The following is a 22526-nucleotide window of genomic DNA, read 5'->3' on the forward strand; positions in this document are numbered from 1 at the left end:
ATCGACAATACGTTCTTAGCATTTCAGAAGAAAAGAGGTCAAACTGATAGGTCTGAAACATTTTGCTTCTTCATACGACGCACGACCCAGTTTCGGAATAAACTTTACAGTAATATCCCGCCAAGATTTGGAAATATACCCTGTAGCAAGACTGCAATCGTGATTTTTTAATCATAATCAAGTTTCTTCTGAAGCAATATAGGATAAATACCATCTGCCCCAGGAGATTTGATAGGAGCTAAGCTATTTGGTGCCCACTCAATCGATTCTTTAGTTACAGTACTCCGGGTCGAAGATAGAGACTCAAATACAAGAAAAGACATCAGGGTCATCCGAAGATATAATAGCCACACATCCGGGGAAGTGTGTGCTGAATAAGCATTCCAGAACTTCCTCATCAGAGGAAGTGATATCTCCATTGCAAACGGAGTTCATTCTCTCGGATATCCTTAGATTTCGCAAAGGTTTTGTTCAACCGACTGACTTCACTCAAGCTGGAAACATTTGTACAAAGGTTTATCCAGCTGGATCGTTCAGCAAACCGGAGAGCATTTTGATAGGCCTTGCTAGCTAGCCGACCTGGAAGTCTCCGATCCAGCCGAACATCGTCTGTTCCAACTTTTTCTACATTGTTTCCTGAGTTTGGTCAGATCAGAGTTTCTCCAAGGGGTTCCTCTTGTGGTCTTCACAGACCGCAGAGGGCAAGCTTCTTCAAAAGCTTCTATGATGAAGGCCGTTGTAGTATCAACGGCATCATCTAAATCACTTGGAGTGTCAATGGATGGCGAGTATCCATGTCGAGGTTTTGACAATGTTCCTTTCTGCAAGAAGCACTAGTAGTTTATTATTTATTCTAGTGCACCTCTCGAACTACTATGGAATAACGATTCTCCGACATCAAGAGGTTATGAGAATGTCTGCTTCCTGTTACTACAAATTCTTATTCCGAATGGTCCAAAAATTGTTTCAAAACGCCTAGAAACACATTTTTATCCATAAATCTGCCACAGCATAACAAAATCGTTCCAATTTTTATTGACGAGAAACTGACCTGATTATGTGTCGAACCCATACAGGTTTGTTTAGATTCTTAACTCGTGCGCAGAAAAAGACCCACTGCGAACTTTTGCTCCGCATTACTCTAGACCCCTTTGTCATTCATTCCTAGGTACGGTAAGCATATAGCCGCATCACACCATGAATTAAGGGTCACCTGTTTATTGGACTCTTACCACCGGAACAGGCAAATTGTAGTGTTATTCTTAGTCAATTAAGACCATCGCTACCGACAAAACACAGCTATCTAGGCTGATTGAGAAAAGAAGTTAATATTGTGGATTTAACACTAAATTGGCGTTGGAAGTAACTTCATTGACTTCCGCCGCCTTTCCTATGCGTTAAACATACACGCAGAAAAAAGCATGGTAAAATCAAAAATATTTCAGGGTGACTCAAATAAATTGTTAATTTGTTGTGGCAACAAAAATAAAACTGTTTGGAGCAAATCGAACGTAGCATTTGAAGCAAATTCAATCCATTTTTGAAACAAACATGCATCTTCTGACAGGTTATGTTAGAAACAAATGTTTTTTTTTTGTTTTTTGTGGTAGGTCGGCCCTACGGAAATATTTGTTTTCCAATTAAATTCACAAAGTCATTTCCTTCTCTAGGAAAACCCACCACCCGCGTGGCACTTTCAATGCCAACATCATGTAGATAACATACGCTCCCGAAATCAATGGGATTTCGTGGAAACTTTGGGTGAAACTTGACTTTTTTTGCAGGAGGAAATCTTGTTTGGTGCTGCAGCTGGAACTTAGTTTTGTTTATGTTCTCGACGGCGGAACGGGGGGCTCTTGTAGGGCATTGTAGGAATTAATATGTAATTGAGTTAGTTTTAAAAATTAATATTTTAGTTTGAAATATTTTATCAGTACCGAATAAACATGAATACACTAAGGTCTTTTTTTACACGGTTTTTTTACACGTTTTTTTACACGGCTTTTTTTACACGGTTTCGCGAATTAACACGGTTTTTTTTACACGGATTCGCGAATTAACACGGTTTTTTCAACTTTCTCGCGCTAAGTGTCTAGAAGGGAACTCTTACTAAAAGGAAGAAAGGGGATTTATGGGAAAGGGTTGCAAGGGAGTTGAAAAGTGGTATGAGGTGTAGGCGGATGATGATGTAAGAGGTCTGCAGGAAAGGGATGTGTGGAGGGGGGATATTCTAGGGAAACCAAGAACTTCCGCGAGTAGTGGCCTTAAGATCTACAAGCGTATCGATGGATTGTAGTCAGATTACTGATACGGTGTAACATTCTCCAGGCCCATGGAGCATAGCTCTGAAGAGATGTTGTTTTCAAGGTTATTCTAGGGCATCCACGAACTTCCTGGAGCATGGTTCTATAGAGAAGTTATTTCCAAAGATTTTCTAGGTGATCCAAGATCTTTCGCGAGGTCTTAAGATCAATAAGCATATTCAATGGACTTTTGTTGCATTACTGATGCGGTGCAACGTCCTACAGGTCCATAGAAGACAGTTGAAAAGACACGGATACGTTTAATGCTTCCAGTGAAGTATTTGCTCTTTGAAGGAAGCACGACACTAGACAACGGACTAGCATGCAACGCCCAGTGGCACAGCCAAAAACTTTTCCTGACAGCTGCGGCGGGAATCGAACCCGCGCTCCTTCGCACGATGCGACTAAAGGCTTGGTGACCTTAGTCGCACGACCACGAAGCAACATTTCTGTAGAGTCTTGATTTTCAAGAATGCTTTGGGTCTTTCAAGTACTCTTGCGTATATAGACCTTAACAAAGAACTATCGTTGGTAACATCACGCTTGTGATGTATACAATAAACGTTATTTTTCAATCACGGATTATCACTACACGATATGCAGGCATTGGGATTAAAATTTCAAACATTTGCATTATGGTTAACAATTGGACCGCAATTCCAGATGTAGTATTGTAACAATTCATTTGGAGATTTCTTATGCGGGAAACGATATTTTCGGGCAAGTGATTTTTTCGGGCGAAAGAAATGCGAGCGTTTATTATTCAGGTATTTGGAATTCGGAAGAATGGCATTCGAGTTTTGTTTCCAAAGCATATCACTTTTGGAGTATAATGAGGTACTTATTGAGTATGTATCTATATATATAAAAATGAGTTAGAAGTCGCTTTGAGGCAACAAAACTCGCGAACGGGTAAACCGATCAGGATGACTTATGCAGGGTTTGATTCGTATTCATGGTGGCTGTGTTTATATGTAGAAAAAATTACGAAAATCATTGAAAAAGGTATGAAAATTTTGAAAAAACCGATTTTTTTATGAGCTGGGAACAAATTCAGTATGATCAAAACTAAATCAATCTAGAGTGCGGTGACGTTATGAGCTCAACAGTTGTCAAAACACCACAGCTTGGCAGGACAAAGTTTGCCGGGACAGCTAGTAATCGATAAAACTAACTTATCAGTCAGCAACATTTATGTTTCGTAGTGACCAAATCCAAACAGAAATTACCCAATCATGTATCTTTTGAATTCTTTACCAATGCGAGAACTCAAAAATAAGTACGAAGTTGACCAAAGTTCATAGCTATCGCAGTCGCAGTTGACAACCGGTAAACCTCAAGGATGTTGCACCGCATCAGTAATGAAACAACAATTCATTGATTACGCTTAGAGATCCTAAAGGTTATTTCACGGAAGTTCTTGGGAAACATAGAAAATCTTTGGAAATTAGTTCGTTATCAACAATTGGGTTTTTAAATTAAGAAAAATGAAGTGATTTTATGATTTTATACAAAAGAGCACCTTTTTCTGATTTTTAGAACATTATTTTGGTACCTAAAACCAATTTCAAAGAGATTTTTTGAAATCACCCTTTGACAGCTGGGCAACTGTTTGACAGCTCCGTCCAGTACAAACTGCGACGAGGGGTGATTCGACAAATCGCTCCCATACAAACTTTAAATTGATTTTTAAATAGGTTCCCGGGCACTAAAATTCATGAAAATTTGGATTTTGGTTCAGTTTGACATGCATATTCAGAATATCGAGTTATCTCAACAGAAGCCAATTCTCCATGGACTTGTAGGATGTTGCACAGCATCAATAATATAATGAAAATCCATTGCCCTTGAAGATCTTAAGGCCTCTACTCGCGGAAGTTTTTGGAGGACTTAAATTATCTTTGGAGATTTGTTCTCTTCAGCTCAATGTTCTATGGTCTTGTATGATCTTGCACCGTATAACTAGTGTAACAACAATCCATTGTGCTTTTACTCATGGAAGTTCTTGGAGTACCTAGAAGATGTTTGGCAATTATTTCTTAACAGAACTATGCTCCCTGGACCTTTAGCACGCTATACTGTATCAGTAATGTGACAACAAACCATTGATAACGCTTGCAGACCTTCAGGTCTATACTCGCGTTCTTGGGAACTTCCATTGATTGCGCTTATAAATCTTAAGGCCTTTACTTGCGGAAGTTCTTGGAGGTCCTAGATCATCTTTGGAAATTATTTCTCTACAGAAATATGCTTCCTGGGCCTGTATGGCGCTACACTGTATTAGTAATGTGATTACAAACCATTGATAACGTTCGTAGATCTTAAGGCCACTACTCGCGGAAGTTCTTGGAGGTCCTAGATCACTTTTGGAAATTATTTCTCTAAAGAACTATTCCCTGGACCTGTAGGATGCTACACTGTATCAGTAATGAGACAATAAACCATTGATAACGCTTGTAGATATTGAGGTTTTTACTCATGGAAGTTCTTGGAAGACCACGAACATCTGTGGAAATTAGTTCCTTACAGAAAAATGGTTCATGGACCTGTAGCATGTAACAACGTTTTAGAAATGTAACAACCATCCATTGATTACGCTTGTAGATCTGAAGATCTTAGAGCTCCTAGATCATCTTTGGAAATTATTTCTCTACAGAACTATGCTCCCTGGACCTGTAGGACGCTACACTATATCAGTAATGTGGCAACACACCATTGATAACGTTTGTAGATCTTGAGGCCTTTACTTGCGGAAGTTCTTGGAGGTCCTAGATCATCTTTGGAAATTATTTCTCTACAGAACTAGGCTCCCTGGACCCGTCGGACGCTACACTGTATCAGTAATGTGACAATAAACCATTGATAACGCTTGTAGATATTCAGGTCTTTAAACATGGAAATTCTTGGAGGACCTAGAACATCTGTGGAAATTAGTTTCTTCCAGAAAAAAATTCATGAACCTGTAGCATGTTACAACGTATTAGAAATGTAACAACATACCATTGATGACGCTAGTAGATCTTAAGGCCTTGACTCATGGAAGTTCTTGGAAGTCCTAGATCACCTTTGGAAACTATTTTTCTACAGAACTATGTTCCCTAGACCTGTAGGACACTAACTGTATCTGTAAAGTGACAACAAACCATTGATAACGCTTGTAGATCTTCAGGTCTTTACTCATGGAAGTTCTTGGAGGACCTAGAACATCTATGAAAATTAGTCCCTTACAGAAAAATTGTTCATGGACCTGTAGCATGTTACAACGCATTAGAAACGTAACAACAATTCATTGAGTACGCTTGTAGATCTTCAGGCCTTAACTCGCGGAAGTTCATGGAAGACCTAGCATATCTTTAGAAATGAATACTCTTCAGTACAATGTTCAATGGACCTCTGGAATGTTACAACGCATCGGTAATGTAGCAAGAAACCATTGGCTATGTTTGTAGATCTTCTGGCCTTTACTCGCGGAAGTTCTCGGAGATCAAAATTGGAGGTCATGTTTGAAAATTATTTATTTACAGAACAATGCTCCGTAGACCTGTAGGATGTTGAACAGTATCAGTTATGTAACAACAACCAATCGATTACGCTCGTACATAGATATTAAAGCCTTTACTCGCGAAAGTTTCTGGGTATCCTGGAACATCTTTCTCTACACCACCTTGCTCCGTGGACCTGTAACACCCCAAAATATCCGTTGCGATCTTCCTTGGTAATAATATGCACTCTGCTCCCCATAACACATCCCTTGTCCCCTTCCCCACTAACCCCTAGATTCAACCCTTACTACCACCTCCTTTACTTATCAACTCTTTAAAACAAACCTCGAATGTCTGGAAGTGAGGACATTTCAAATATTTTCAGATTTCCCTCAGTTTTTTTTACACGGATTCGCGAATTAGCACGGTATTTTTTTACACGGTTTCTCAAATTAACACGGTTTTTCTACACGGTTTCGCGTATTAACACGGTTTTTTTTACACGGTTTCGCGAATTAACACGTTTTTTTTTTAAACGGGACGTATCCCCCGTGTAAAAAAAGACCTTAGTGTATTTTGTTTCAAACGAACGAAATTTGTCTCCGTGTAACGCCGGAAGTAGTGCGCTGTGTAGTAAATCTGATGAAATTACTTCCGACATCAATTTGGTGCTAAATCCTCAATATTGATGATCAACTTCATACGGGCTCGAACAGCCGACATTATACTTCGCCTTCCATGCGTGGTTAATTGTATTTTCCCCTTAAATTCTATAAATCTTACGGAAATCTGTTTTTAATGAATCAAGAACGAATAAGCTGGCTATCAAAATTCAGCAGACTTTTTCGATTTGGTGGAACCAACATTTGAGCCTTTATGCTTGATTTAGAATGGTGGCTGCTACTACTCGGACAATGGCAACTATGTTTCTGTTCTGAGTCAAAATTCAATTCCGTGCAGGCATTAATGATAATTAGTTTCACATGAGAGAACCTGCCCTTGAACCACCTTGCTGGACGGTACGGTAGGCCACATGGTTATGGGCTATGGTTAATAGTTGAGGCAAATAGAATAAGTCACTTTACGAGCCGTTTCGGATCAGCTGATCGCTCATTTCGCGAATAAAAACTTAAAAAACTTAACAGGAGGTAACACGTGGGTGTTAATATTAATATCAACACTGGTGTCATTACGTAAAATGGTCTACATAATTGGGTAAGGTAAAACGGAAGTACATAAAATGTTGCCTTTCGAATATAAATACTTAATATACGAACTTATCAAAGTACAACTTTTGAGGTGTCAAAGGATTACTCGGATATATTATCTTTTGATTATGTTTCAATTATGACATGACGACGTTGTCCATTAATCCACTTAAAGTGTCTTTGACTCTTGAACTGGAATGGGCAGAGCGCCATAGATAGTGCAGCGCAATTCAACCGCGAAGAAAATGTAAACAATGTTGGCCTTGAACGATCAGCTGCTGGGATGATTACTTCTGTTGACTGCAGCGCCACTGGTTGACCCTCCACCGCGTCGCGCCAGGCACATTGGAATCGTTGGTAACTCGAAGCCATTATCATGCATGCCGGTCCGTCGCCTAGACGGCTCATTATGCCCCATTCGACTTTTATACTTTACGACCAAAATGCGATGCCTCGGTGGTGGCGGGGTGGGCGACGCTAGTGCCAGTGCACTGATGGCGTTGCACTAGACCCACTGGCCCGCAGAGCTCAAAGAATCTCATAGCGCGGAGGCAGCATGATCTTGAAAGCGAATTTCAATGACGCTGAAAGTGACAGCGTGCTTGCGTGCTCGACTGGCTTCAAGCTACAGGTGCCGGTGTCGGTTCCACGCCGGTGGTGACGCGGTGCCGACGCTGATCGGTTGTATTGTGTTTTAATGTTCAGCAGAAATCGCATAGGAAACGATGAAAGGAATGGACACAATGAGGAAGGGCACATAGAGATCTCGGAAGCGTGATCGCGTGTAGCTTGGAACGTTGGAAAGCGTGATACCGTTATTGATCGATCTTATGAATAGCTCGTTAAATGTAATGTAGGTAGGTAGTCGTGTCGGATGTCAGGTATCTGTGATTAAAAGGGATGTATCGTGTCAAGTGTTTCTAGGAGTTCCACCACGAAATATCTTAAGAACTTCCACCGGCAAATCCTAAATAAATAAACTCCACTGTGAATTTCTCCCCAAGTTCCAATGGGAGCCCCTGCAAGAGTTCCACCTTGAAATCATTTAAATGTTTCACCAGGAATTCCTATAGGAGTTCCACCGGAAATTTCTAGAGAGAGTTCCATTGGGAATTTTTAGAGGAGTTCCAAAGAAATAAAATCTATAAAAAGTTTAAACGGAAATCCTCTACGGTACAAAGGTAAATTTCTACAGGTAAAAAAGGGAACTTCTTTAGGAGTTCCACCGTGAATTCCGATAGGAGTTTCACCGAACAAAGAGGAAGGTGGGGTAATATGCAAAACAAACCTAAGCAAACGAGATCAAATATAGTTAGAGGGCCGAATAGAAAGATCTTCATCCTGAGCGATTGCACGCCATCGCCTTGACTTGCTTTATTTCGTTTTTGAGACTGCACCGCCATGAGCCTCTGGGTCTGCCTCTGCTGCGATGTCCTGCTGGGTTTCAATATAAGGCTTGCTTGCAGATTTCGTTTTCACCATTGCGTAGAGTAGCTCCTGAATTTCTGTCGCAATCGACTTTTGAAGACATTGACGATGGAGTTTCATGTCGGAGATTTGATTTGGAGGCCACCATGCACTAATATACAGCAGGCATCTATTGATCAAGACCTGCAGCCATTGAGTGTTCTCCGCTGATACACACCAAGTTTCACTGACGTACAGCAGCAAAAATTTCATATTCGAGTTCAAAATTCTGATTTTGGTACGTCAAATCTGGTTGATTTTCCATACATTTCGTCACTGATTTTTCATTTGGGCCTAACTGATATTTTCGAGATCTTTTCATCGATCCTCTCTTCACAGAATGCGTATTGAGTTTTCCAAAGATTTTTTGGTTGATATGCGAAGAAGACGACTACATGTTGCTATAGAAATAAAAAGAATAATGATTTTGTTAGCGAAAGAGAGGGTCGACGAAGAGAAATCGATGAAGTCAGTTAGGGGTTAGTTAGTTGTCGATTTCTTAAATCCGCTAAAGCAGCCCTCGTCTTCTTGATCCATGCACTTACAGGGGATAAACAAAATGATCGAGACAAGCAAAATTTTCACTCTTCAAAAAATGGTCAAATAGCTGTAATTTTTTGAAAAGTGCATAAAAAATTCTAAAATTTTTGCGGTAAATTGATCAACTAGTTGTGTACCAATGGTCAAAATTTGGGAAAGATCGGGATATTCGGGATGATAACATAAGGCTGAATTTCAAAAAGCTGAATGCACAAAAGGCTGAATACGAAAGGCAGAAATCAAGAAAGTGTGACATAAGGCTGAATTTACTTAAAAAGACAATTCACACCGTCTTCAGCCAGAGGCTGCACAGACTGAACACATCACTTACACTAGACAACGGACAACACAGAACACCCAGTGGCCCAGTGGTGAATTTTTCGTTTGACGAAAAGTTTCCACCGACTGGAGCGGGAATCGAACCCACACTCCCTGGCTTACGATACGGCTAGACGACTGCCGCCGCTAAGGCTGAAAAATAATAAGGCTGAAAATACGAAAATGCATATATAAGTCATAGCACTTCTTCCTTTTCTTGGAGTTACGCCCGAACTGAGATCAAGCCTGCTTCTCAGCTTTGGCATAGCGTGTAACAGGTACAAAGATACTCAATGCCATAGGGCGTCAAGAAAATTTTCATAAAGTTCTTAGTCCGAATGCGAATTGAACGCGTAACCCTCAGCACTGGCATTAGTGTCGACACTCAGCTTAGTCACAAGGCTCTAGTTGTGCATACCAACGAGCACAAAAAGGAAGTGATAATATTCATATCGTTAATTTTTCGTTCTGTAGACATGATCTACTCTTTCGAGTCATGTTGTTTTGAAGATTGTTGTCATTACGGCTTCTAACAATATTATCAGAGATTTTGTCTTCTTAGAAATATATGCTATTCTTTTGAAAAATACTGTATTAGAAATGTAGGCGTTCAATAATCCATAGCATTATGGCCAGTCGTAAAACTTTCTGATTCAGAACATAGTAACTGAAACATGTTCCCCCAAAATAGCTTAGTTTGGCCAACCATGAACTAAGGTACGGTCAATCGTCAAGCTCAAGCAAAACCAATAATGTAAGTGCAACGGCTGGGTAATTGACCAACAAGAAAATGCCTTTGAAAACTAGTCAAACCACTATTTCAGCCTTATGTTATTTCAGCCTTTTGATGCATTCAGCCTTTCGTGTTTCAGCCTTTTGTTATTTCAGCCTTTCGTAATGCCGCCTTTTGTACGTTACCCGGATATTCGACAGATTCTAGAATAAGTTATAATTATTCGATAGCCAAATTTGAGCTGTTATATCTCCGGATTCAATGAACCGAATGCAATGCAATTTTGAGCGTTTATGACTTATATGATTAGCATATTCTGATTTATCGACTGTATTCTATAAATAACTTATTCATTTTATGGCTACATCGGTCTTTTTCTAATCATAGTGTAAGGGAGTAGAGATCAAAGTGGATCATGAAATGATAGATATGATAGTATTCGCTAGGTAGCGAAAAAATGTGAAAATTTATAGAAGGTAAAATTAGGCAAGTAGGCCATGTATTGAACGAATACATCGAATTGTGCCGTACGACCTGTGCTTTTAAACTGATCGGCTTGGTTGGTGGTTCATACCACCTATATACCTGTATCACTATCGTGGCCATCAACCTACATACATTTTTTTGTGCAACATCACATTTAAGACAAGACATAATCAACAATAGTATCGTAATCCGGGGTCAAATTGATCACTTTAAAACAACTTTTGCGGATTTTGTGCCTGTTCAAATATTGCCAAAAGAATTTCTGTAAAACCAGTACCCTGTGGATCTCCATTGAACCATGTGACAGAATTTTGTTCAACAAATTTAAACTTTAAGTTAAATAACTTCAAATATTAAAATATTGGAAATGCCACTTTGGGGCGAAATTGATCAGTATACAATTAAGCATCGGTTGGAAAGGAAAATTACCTTCTCCGCTTAATTTTGCTCTTCTAAAACCGAATAACGCGTCTAAAATCTTACAACTAGTGAATTTAATACGTTAAATGCAAAATTAAATTTTGAAATTCCCCTTGAACGCCTAAAGGTAGGCAGTTTCATATGAAATAAGTGATTTCTATCACAATAAATGACTATTTCCTCATAAAATGAACTTTTTATAGCTATTTCATGTTCGATTAGCTGCATAACATCCCAACCAAGGCTCCACAAAAATGTTAAAATAGAGAATTTACGGGTAGTTCTATTAGCAATTGATTGTTTAGTAGCAATGATTTCAGCTAAATGAGAAATACATTGCAAAATCCTTGAAAAAATAAGCAAAACTAACTTTTTTTCTAAAAAGTTAAAAGTCTACACTCATCTCTAGACATCAATCAGATGACGTAAAAAGTTTAAGATCATTACGACGCTTAAGAGTTCCTAGTATGAAATTACAATATAGTACCCGAGTGATCAATTTCACCCCGGTTTACGGTACGTCACAATACGCGGTTTGTGGCTGCCGCATGCCGCTTTCCATCCTCGGTCACGCCCAATGCTCGCCAGGTCACGCTCCACCTGGTCCGCTCATCGTGCTCTCTGCGTTCCACGCCTTTTTGTGCAAACCAGATCAGTAGCGAACACCAACTTTGCAAGGCTGTTATCCGGCATTCTTGAAACATGCCCTGCCCACCGTATCTTTCCGACTTTAGCTACCTGCTGGATGATGGATTCGCCGTAAAGTGCAGTGAGCTGGTGGTTCATCCTTCTTCGCCACACACCATTCTCCTGCACACCGCCGAAGATCTTCCTTAGCAAGCGTCGCTTGAAAACTCCGAGTGCTTGCAGGTCCTCCTCGAGCATGGTCCATGTCTCGTGTCCGTAGAGGACCAGCGGTCTTGTACATGGTGCATTTGGCGTGACCGCAGCTTTTTCTGGAACCCGTAGTAGGCCCGACTTCCGCTGATGATGCGCCTTCGAATTTCAAGAAGTTGTCACATTGCTGTCAGCCGTCAGTAAGGATCCGAGGTAGACGAATTTCTCCACTAACTTGAAGGTATCCCTGTCTATCGTAACATTACTGTCCTTACGGATCCGATCGTGTTCGGTTCCGTCTTAGGAAACCAGCATGTACTTTGTTTTTAAGGTATTCACCACCAGTCCGACCTTTGCTACTTCGCGTTTCAGGCAGGTGTACAACTCTGCCACCGTTCCAAATGTTTTGGCGATAATGTCCATGTCGCCCGCAAAGCACATAAGTTGACCGGATTTTGTGAAAATCGTTCCCCGCACAGAAAAAAATATTCATGTAAAATTAAGCGAATGATCATGCACATAAAGGGCATGCTAGAGTAAGTGCATATTTACGTGAGATATCATGTAAAATTACGTTACGTTCGTGTAAATTTCCGCTAATAGTCGCGTAACCGGTTGGTGTCCATGATGGTTTACGCGATGGTTAGCGGAAATTTACACGATGGTTATGTAATTTTTCATTATATCTCATGTAAAAGTGCACTAACTCTAGCATTTCCTTTATGTGCATGATTTCTCACTGAATTTTAATTACATATTTTTTTCTGTGCGGTTGTTGAGCCCGGCTCGTCGAATCAGACCTTCCAGAGCGATGTTGAAGAGTAGGCATGAAAGTCGATCACCTTGTCCCAGTCCCCGGCGAGACTCGAATGAACTGTAGAGTTCACCCTAAGACGTTACGCAGTTTTGCACACCGTCCATCGTTGCTTTAATCAGTCTATTCAACTTCCCAGGAAAGCCGTTTTCGCCCAAGATTCTCCATAGCTCTGTGCGGTCGATACTGTCGTATGTCGCCTTAAAGTCGATAAACAGGTGATGCGTTTGGACCTGATATTCACGGCATTTCTGCAGGATTTGCCGTACGGTGAAGATCTGGTCCGTTGTCGACCGGCCGTCCATGAAGCCGGCTTGATAACTTCCCACGAACTCATTCGTTTTAGGTGACAGACGACGGAAGATAATCTGGGATAGCACTTTGTAGTCAGCATTCAAGATGTTTATCACTCTAAAGTTCTCACATTCCCAATGATCGCCTTTCTTGTGAATGGGAAAGGTTACCCCTTCCTTCCACTCCTCCGGTAGCTGTTCGGTTTCCCAGATCCTGACTATCAACCGGTGCAGATAGGTGGCCAATTTTTCTGAGCCCATCTTGATGAGTTCTGCTGCAATACTATCCTTACCAGCTGCTTTGTTGGTTTTAGATGGTGAAGGGCATCCTTAACTTCCCTCAGCGTGAGAGTTGGTTCATTTCCGTCCTCCGCTGCACCGGTGTCGTCGTTTCCACTGTTGTTGTGGTCCCCCGTGCCTACGTTTTCCACGCCATTCAGGTGCTGATCGTAGTGCTGCATCCACCTTTCAGTCACCTTACATCCGTCAGTCAAGAGGCCTTCATTCTTATCCCTGCATGTTTCGGCTTGCAGCATGAAGCCGTTGCGGGATACGTTGAGTTCTGATAGAACTTTCGTGTTTCTTGGGAACGGCATAGCAGTTCCATTTCTTCGCACTCCGCTTCTTCCAGGCGACGCTTTTTCTCCCGAAAGAGGCGGGTCTGCTGTTTCCGCGATAAGAACTCCAGCAGTCCTCTAGAGGGGCCACATCAAGGTCGCCCTCGTCTGGCATCGCGGCTTCGAGATTTTGCGCGTATGCTGAGGCGACATCCGTATGTTTTAGTCTCTCTAGGTTGTACCGTGGCGGTCGCCGGTATCGTACATTGTTGATGACGGAGAGTTTTGGGCGCAGTTTAACCATCACTAGCTCGGAATGTTGGCGCCACGAAAGGTCCTGACACGTCGATAATGTCGGAGAAGTCAACATATTACAAACTACAGTCGAGTCTCCTATTAGACGCTACCACCCACTTTACGCCCACGACATTAACTCAGCTGTCTTGCATCCAAACCAGCTGTTTTTTTTTTTAGCGAAGTTAGTGCTTACTATAGAGTCATCACATACAAAAATGAATTAAATTGGTTAGAAGACGGCCTGGAAGACGCGATGGACGTAAAGTGGGTTGCAGCGTCTAATAGGAGACCCGACTGTACATATTTAGAAAAAAACACATTTAAGAGTTGTCACAAACAATAAATTCCTATGGAGTGTTTTCCTCTCATTTTCTCACTAAATTGATACTAAAACATGTTGCGTTTAGATAAAAAGTGCTATTTTGAATTATTGTGTTATCTAAAATGCAATGCAAGACTATCTGCAGAATGTCAGAGACATTTGAACAAAATGCAGTTATATTTTCCATCACCCCTCTATATGCTTGCCGCGGGAGGTTACATTCGGTCACGATGAATGGCAAGGTGGAAATCGGTAGTAAGTAGTACGTCAACACGTGACTCAGTGATCAACCTTTGCATTGTCGTCTCGGATGGAGCACGCTTAATAACGGGCATAATGGGAGCCAATCGAGCTTGGTACGATGGTGACGACGACGAGAACGACGAGTATTGTGCGGGAACACAAAGACCAATCGAATAAGTCGTCTTGGCAGGTAATTGATCATTCCGATCCGACTGTTGATTGATCAAGAAGGAACAATTTATTCAATGATCTGCAATTGAACTTGTCACCCGTGAAACCTTGCAATTAAAGGATGCACGCTTCAGTGGTCATATCATTTGCATATCGCGGTGACAAATAGCGGAATGTGCAGGTATTTACTTTGAGCTTTACGTTGTCGTAAGTTATGTGGATTGCCCCTTGGGTTGTTGGAAGATGTTGACATTCGTTAGAGAAGCTATTGTCAAGGACGAGTGTTACAGGTCACCGTAAATACAAGTTAGATTTCCTGCTAGCTAGGGACTTGGCTATGATTGTGCTGCAACACACCGCTTCAATTAGTTAGCAATCCATCCATTCACATTTCCTTAATGACATCACAAAAAATCCCAGCTTTATACTCATTTGAATATCTATATTACTCCAAATAATTGAGTATGGTCATGCAACTGGGAAAGTGAAATTACCTACAAGTGATCTTATCGACTTCGACCAGACCACGTAAAAAGCAATACGAACTTGGGAGACATCACGGTGTAATGTGACACATCAGCTTCCGGTGGGCGGAGATGAGCTATTCAGATGAAATTTTAGTTTTCCTCTTATAAATTACACGGTTGAACATTGGGATGAGCTTAGTATACTGGAAAAAGTGCACTGTTGGAGATTTAGTTTGTGCTGGAGGAGTACCTATAACAGAGAACTTGGTATAATCCTGTGATGACCAAAGCTTTTGCAATTTTGGTGATTTTTGTGGTTGTTAAAAGTGTAAGTGCGGATTTATGGTCCAAATAATTAATTTACGAATTTGAAACGTTTTGTAGGTGATAATTGAGCTGTGTGAAAAGTGTGGAATTGTTGAAATACGTTGGCGTAACAGGTACAGAATGTATGAACAAACAATTTTGTAGCCTGCGTGGAAAAACTTCGATTTGAACTTTCGGATTTCGAGTAATTGACAGGCAATCGCAATTTTACGGTTGCCGGATAATTCTCGTTAACCGTTAAACTGTATTTGCTCATCAAAAGCTCGAAAACTGAAAGTTCAAATTGAACTTTTTTCGATCTCAATGCAAAGGTGCACCTCACTTGCAAATTGGAGAACAGTGATAGTGTAAACGTTCAATGACCTCTGTGGAAAAAGAAACCAAATACTCGTCGAAAATGCGTCAATTGAGTGAAGCAGGCCTAGTTACTAGTATGGTACACGCTTGTATGGAAAAAATAAATCCTCGCTCCAGTCGACTTTTTAGATCCCATTTAGGTCCCATATGAACTGTACAAAATTTCAGCGCAATCAGTGAAACTATAATTTAGCGCAAGCGGTTCAAAGTTTTCATAGGATTTACTATGGGAAAAGTTACACATTCAGATAAAAAATCCCAGAGGTCGTCCCTTGCCTCCTTAATTCAAATCGATCAATGTTTCTTGTAGAAACATCAATTATGAAACTTTTCTTCAAAGACCGCAAAACAATTGGATGCTTGTGGAAAAAGTTATTGATTTATTACCGATTAGTGATCCAACGAACGGCTTTTTATTTTGTTTTATCAGCAGCACTGCTGCTGCCGTTGCTGCATGGGGTGGCGGGAGGCATCACCACCCCCAGAAACAGCAGCAGCTACAGTGCTGCTAATGAAACAAAACAAAAAGCCGTTCGTTGGATCACTAATCGGTAATAAATCAATAACTTTTTCCACAAGCATCTAATTGTTTTGCGGTCTTTGAAGAATAGTTTCATAATTGATGTTTCTACAAGAAACATTGATCGATTTGAATTAAGGAGACAAGGGACGACCTCTGGGATTTTTTATCTGAAAGTGTTCATTCCCCACTGCTTACTTCTAACTCCTCACTCTACACTGATAGCTTATGGGTAATTCTCGCTGAGACCGGCCCACTATTTACACCTTGCCTTCAAAAAACGTTTGGTTGATGGTTGGTGGCGATTTTTCTGAAAGTCCTCGCTAAAAAGTAAGGAAAATGCATTTGGTTACTCAAATGGTGGACTCCCCGTTGGTTAGAGCCACAACAATTTTTGCAGTCCCCTCGATGTTAGCCAAATGGTGGCTCATTTAAACCGTTATAACTCGAAAGTTTCTCCAAAAAACACCTCAAAACGAATTGTTGTTGACAAGAGGAAAGATAGAGCTACTTTTTTCAATAATTAAAAGTTGGGTTAGCCATATTGATTTTGGCCACCATGTTGGATTTTTATACCAAAACGTTTTTTTCACCATGATGGCAACCACCGATTTTCAATAATTTTGCATCAATTGAAAGCTGAGGCATTTATACATAACATATCAAAAAAATAAAGATGTCTTTTTCTTCTTTCAAAAGTTATCTGCCTTACTGTACCCTAGTCACTGTTTCACATTTCTCACTTTTCATTCTTAACTTTTGCGCACCCTCAACTAATCACAGCTTACACCTCACAACGATCACTTCTCATTCCTCACTTTTATTCGTTGCTGGGTATCTAAGTCACTGCGGTCAGTTGTTAGATATTTTCGGACTGCCCTTTACTCTTCACTTTTTATTGGTTACTCCTGACAACTTTTCCCTCCGAAGAGAAGCACATTTTCGCTGCACTCGTACAGCTCACGCATTGTATCATACGCAATAAGTGAATCCGTCAAATGAAAGCCTATTTATCGTAGAATCGACCAACCAAATAATATTTCCCATTATTTATAATTAAATTAGCAAAATTACGTAATTCGTACTTCGAGAATGTTATCTTGAATTGAACCATTTGAAATCTAAATTTGAACTAGTAAACGGGGGTGAGCTTCCAGTGTAGGCCTGCAGAACGCGCTAGTTGTCGCTTTGTTTACTCTTGGGGGATGGAAAATTCCAAATTTAGTTTCCAAATTCCTGAAGAATTCCGAACATTCTGTGCTGAAATTCCACTGCTTAATGAAAAATAGTTATGAGAATTAGCAGATATATGTGATTTTTAGTTGTTTAGCATGAAACTGGCTGTTGTGGGAAGTGCTCTAGCTGCTGCCGCCAGTAGTTCAAATCTAGATTAAAATTGGTTCAAATTATGATTACGATGGTTCAAATAAAGATTAAAATCATTATTGACAAAAAATTGATTTTTTCAATGAAATTTAGTGTAAATGTAAACCTTTTACCACTTTACGAAAAGCTAATATCCGTGGCTTTTATATACCTGAGACTTTACCGTTGTAAACTATTTCTATGTGGGTGAAAAAATCAGTCAAAAATCCCGATGCTTCAGAAAGCCGCAATTTGGTTCAACTCATGATTACTTACCCTACCTTCACCTACACTTTTATTTCGTTTCATTTTATAATGTTATCTAAAATAAAAACCAATAAAACCTGCGGAAATTTGAATGCAATACTAGGTAACCCTCTAATACCCAAATTTTTTATTTTGATCTAAATATCATTTTTCGTCATCTAAAATCGATTTTAACATGTTTTGGAAGATGATTCTTTCTAATTCTCGATTTCGTGAATTTCAGTTTTTGATTTTTCTTATTTTTATTTTTGAACATCCCCACACTTTTATTTTTTTCCTGGAAGCCAATTTGGGGAACGGATTTTTCGAGATGAAAACATTTTGAGATTCTATGATTATTGTTGAAATATTATTATTTTAAATTTTTTTCACAAAAAAAATATTTTCCGTGAAATTTGAAGGAGGAATTATCCTCCAGGCTTATTGAAATGCTACAAAGTCACTTCTGGCAAAACCGGATTCATTACCTAATGTATCGGTTTATTATTATTTTTTAAATAACGAAGTAATGTTTTCAAAATTGGTTCCCATAGGTACGCAGTTGGAAGCAGGATAAAGGTATCTTCTGATTTGTGTGAGTGTAGAATTAGCATCTAAGTTAAAATACACAGAAATAGAAACTAAAAAAAAGTATCTTCTGATTTTTTTCCTGGTGTTACAGAAACTTACGAAATTTCGAAAAAAGTGGGTTTCCGGAAAATTAATGAACATTTTCTACTAAAAAAAGACAAGTGGCGCTCTCTAAGGGTCGATTTATTCACCTCGGCTTAGCCGGTAAGCCAGGCTTACCCATATAGTTAAGCCTGGTTTAACGCTTAAGCCAGGGTGAAGAAATTGGCCCTAAGCGTATCAAGGTGGAAGCTCTCTGTAATAGTGTTCGTGATTTGTCATACGAGAAAATGGTGAGCGTATGTTTTGGTATACACATACAAGCAGTAACACACATCACCCCATGAAGATTGAACTTTCATCCGCAGATAGCGCTGCGATAGTGTCCCCCGAGCATCAGCGGAGTCTTGATATTAAATATTATTCTTTGGTTTTACCCAAGTATTTCAAGCTATCTAATTCCCTTATGTTAAAATGAACTAACAAAATTTCCTCAAAAATGACTTTCTGAGAAATTTTAGAGATGGTTATTTTTTTCAATATGAATACTTGATCTAAAGCATAGGTTCCCAAACTTTCAGGTGCCGCGACCCCCTTTGGCCAGAATACGTATTGTTCGCGACCCAACTTAGAAATTCTCTCATTTGATGTCTGTTACAGTGAAATATTTGACTGTCCCTCGCGACCCCCTAGATAAAGGCCGGCGACCCCCCTGGGAGGTCGCGACCCACAGTTTGGGTAACCATGATCTAAAGCAAATCCATAAACGACGTGAAGTTTATCTTTGATCTCGTTGGAAGAAGACAGCGGGGATAACGATAAGCCAATCTTATGGGATTGCTCTACTCAAACAGCTGAATCCCGTGCCCTGCAGATCTCATCAATATACGGCAATATCTTTTCCTAGAGCTAAGAAAGTATTATTATTATTAGCTCTTTATTATGGGGAAATTCAGCCCGAGGCTGGTTCATCCCCGGGGGCTTAGAGTAAACCTCGATTCCTTTGTATGTTGATGTTTTTTTCAAATTCCTAAAACAGCCCAGAATTGGTTCCTGAAAAACAGAGTTTCTGAAGAGTATATTTGAGGTACCTCTAAAGTACTTCATTAAAAAAAAAACTATGCGAGAACCCTCAGATGCATAGAAATGATATACAATTATGAGCAGCATTGTGGCAATCAACATAACCTAGAGGTAGCTGTTATTCCTACCAGATCTGCACTCTTTCATTATCACTGATATTGATAAGCTGACTGTGGCCCATGTCAGTTTTGCACTGATACGCCTTTGTTACTTTGTGTTCATCAGAATTAGGCTAACTGTACTGGTGTGTAGACACACTGACGCACTAATAAACCAGATTGAAAATTCATTTAAAAAGTAGGTGAAGCCTGATCAGGATGATATTTTAGAATATAACACAACATAACAAGTATTGCATGTTACTCATTGAAATGTTGGAGTTTTGGCTAAAACCGCTCCAATACTAACAGCTGTATTGATCGCGACCTAGAGCACGGTGAGTATCAAGACGTTACGTATCATTATCGTCTTGACATAATCTACAACACAGAATGTCAATGTCGCGAGTGGACGTGTGACCAACATCTAGTTTGCCACGCCCTTACAGCCTCAGTACCAGTCAATTTTTATAGCCAAAACAAAACATCCTCAACAACATGTGTTTTTGAAAAATAATGGATAAATACATCTGAGGTATGAAATAAAATATACCAATTTATTGGCTACAGTGCCATTAGCGATCTAATTTCTCATACATCTACTGTCTACAACGACACTGACGGTGACAATGATGCAATCGTAGTTAATTGACAAGACTGATATTGCGCAGCTCTGATCCTAGCACTTTTCAAAGATACTGTACATAGGTTGAGTGAAAAACTAATCTATTTGTTCGTTAATGATTATTTATCATGGCTCATTTGTATGTAAAAATACATAGTTGAATCGGTATATTACTTCAGCTTTCAGAATCGCTCAACTGTAGCATTGATTTTTTTTCCTTCAGCACCATTATGGGAACGCAGAGCAGAGTATTTTGGAGCAGGCAAAATTGGCCGTCATTGGAGCAGTTGCAAAAGCCAAGGAAATTGCTGACCGAGGTGTTAACGTGAAATCAGAACGCCAGCAGTCATATGGTTAGTATAAGGTTTATTCAAAATTCAACCACAAGCGTACCAATTGCTTCAATTTCCTCCCTAAAATACAGACATTTTCGGCTTGAAGTTCGGCACCAGCAATGGCATAGACACGGGATTTGGCGATGCGGCTACCGAAAAGAATCACGAAAAAATCGAAGACGATTTGTACCGGCGTAGGAAACGCTCGTTGGCCGTTCTGGATGCACTGAGGGCGGCTGGGCTGTTCAGTACAAATTCCGCTTCCGGGACCAACGTGAACATTGTGAAGATTAACAGCGTTTCCAATGTGAACAATTATGGGCCGACGACTACTACGGAGGCTACGACCGAGGGTGCAAGGCGAAGGAGAAGGTTGATTGGAGACAATCGGAAACCGATCGTTTATGGGGAGCTGGAAGAAAAGGTGTCGTACGCTAGTAGTGATATCGAGATGGATAGGAATGGCAAGTTTCAGTCACATACGAAAGGTGGAACAAAGTCTAATCATTTAGTACAAATGGAGCAGAACGAAGTTGACGATCCAATTGTGCGAAACCGAAGATCTCTTGATGAAAAGGAAACTCAAGAAAGAGAAATACTAGGCAATTTGATACAAGACGACACTGATCAAATTTTCGGTACTTCAAGGATAAAAAGAGCTTTGATCTTGAGCAAATTTGAAAACAAGATTTCATACTTCCAAAGCGATTCTGAAGCTAAGCCGGATGGGTCGACGAAAACTCACACCTTCTCCGGATCTCGAGAGTCAAAAATGAGCAAAATTTTCGATGATCCCGATTTCAAGGGTACACACAGAGCAAAGCGTTCTCCACAAGAGATGGACCCAGCTGCCATTACAACCGAAATGCCTGTTCAAAACAGTACTGGAGGACCCCCGATGGGACCTCCTCCTGGCGAAGGTGGAAGTGATGGAGGAGGACGTACAGATGGTCCCGGTGGTTCAGGAGGCCCTGGAGGAGCAGGAGGTCCTGGTGGCCCTGGAGGACCTGGAGGGCAAGGAGGTCGTGGAGGACATGGAGGCCCTGGAGGGCCAGGAGGGCATGGAAGAGGGAAAGGAAAAAGACCCCCTTGCCCACCCCCACCTTCTGACGGAAGCGGTAATGAAGAAACTTCAGGTGACCAACGTCGGAAACGTGAAGCTAACGGCGACAATCAGAGTGATTCAAGTTTTTATAGCGATTCGTTGAGCAGCGAAGAAGAATCACGTAGAAAGAGACGGGCGATTGATGCCAACGCAGACGATGCGAACGGAATGGGGAGTGATTCCAGTTTCTATAGCGGTTCGTTGAGTAGTGAATCGAGCGGTTCGTCGAGTGAGGAGGACGAGAGCACGGATCCGAACACTGGAGCTGAGGAGACACAAGATGGGGAAGATGGCTCGCACCGGGTTAGACGTTCACCTTGCAAAGGCGGAAGTAGACCAACCACGATCGCTCCAAGTACTATGGGGAGAAGAAAGCGTGAAATTGAGTCGCAATCAGAAGAGGTCGAAGGAGCAAATGAAAAGGTGGATCGTGAATTATCGTTTTTCTCAGATGTTATGGAAAAGTTTTTTAAAGCTGTAAAAAGAGTAGCAGATACGGCCAAGCAGGTGTTCAACGGAGGAAGGCGTGATGTTGAAGGTGGCAATCCTGATGCAGAAAGGATCTAGCGTAGTGGAAGTGAAAGTGAATTGAAAAAAAAAACGTCGGTTGAACTATATCTAAACAAGAAGTTTTTTAATGTCAGTTTTAAAATACAGTACAACTTCTATTGCCTTCTGAGCATTGAGCTAAGCATAATATCACATTCTATGATCTCGAGCAGTTTGTTTAATTCAATATTTAATGAACTGTACTCTCCAGGAGTGTAAATCTCCACTCTCTGGTCACGTCTAATGCGAGATAATACTCCACCTTGTCACTCATCTGCTGGGGATACTCAAAATAACTAGCACAGGTAAAATTTTCAATTTTTTAAAA

At 40.5% G+C, this 22526-nt stretch overlaps 2 protein-coding genes across 4 annotated transcripts in view; both read left to right on the top strand.

Moving 5' to 3' along the window:
• The window catches only part of LOC109433115 (ATP-binding cassette sub-family G member 1), a 214966-nt gene that overhangs the window by 94729 nt on the left and 97711 nt on the right, over positions 1-22526 (top strand). The gene's annotated exons all lie outside the window — the stretch shown is intronic.
• On the top strand, positions 12434-22322 carry LOC115256687 (keratin, type I cytoskeletal 9). Its single transcript, XM_029855600.2, has 3 exons — positions 12434-15286; positions 20433-20562; positions 20634-22322. The coding sequence occupies exons 1-3, from the start codon at positions 15239-15241 to the stop codon at positions 22214-22216; spliced, it is 1761 nt and encodes a 586-aa protein (XP_029711460.1). The 5' UTR covers positions 12434-15238; the 3' UTR covers positions 22217-22322.

This window comes from Aedes albopictus, chromosome 2 (assembly GCF_035046485.1).
Source record: "Aedes albopictus strain Foshan chromosome 2, AalbF5, whole genome shotgun sequence".
Classification (NCBI taxonomy): domain Eukaryota; kingdom Metazoa; phylum Arthropoda; class Insecta; order Diptera; family Culicidae; genus Aedes; species Aedes albopictus.

Coding starts and splice junctions, on each gene's coding strand:
- LOC115256687 (XM_029855600.2), top strand. CDS start 15,239: ATGACCAAAGCTTTTGCAATTTTGGTGATTTTTGTGGTTGTTAAAAGT. Junction 15,287..20,432: donor TTTTTGTGGTTGTTAAAAGT/GTAAGTGCGGAT, acceptor TTTTTCCTTCAG/CACCATTATGGGAACGCAGA. Junction 20,563..20,633: donor AGAACGCCAGCAGTCATATG/GTTAGTATAAGG, acceptor CCTAAAATACAG/ACATTTTCGGCTTGAAGTTC.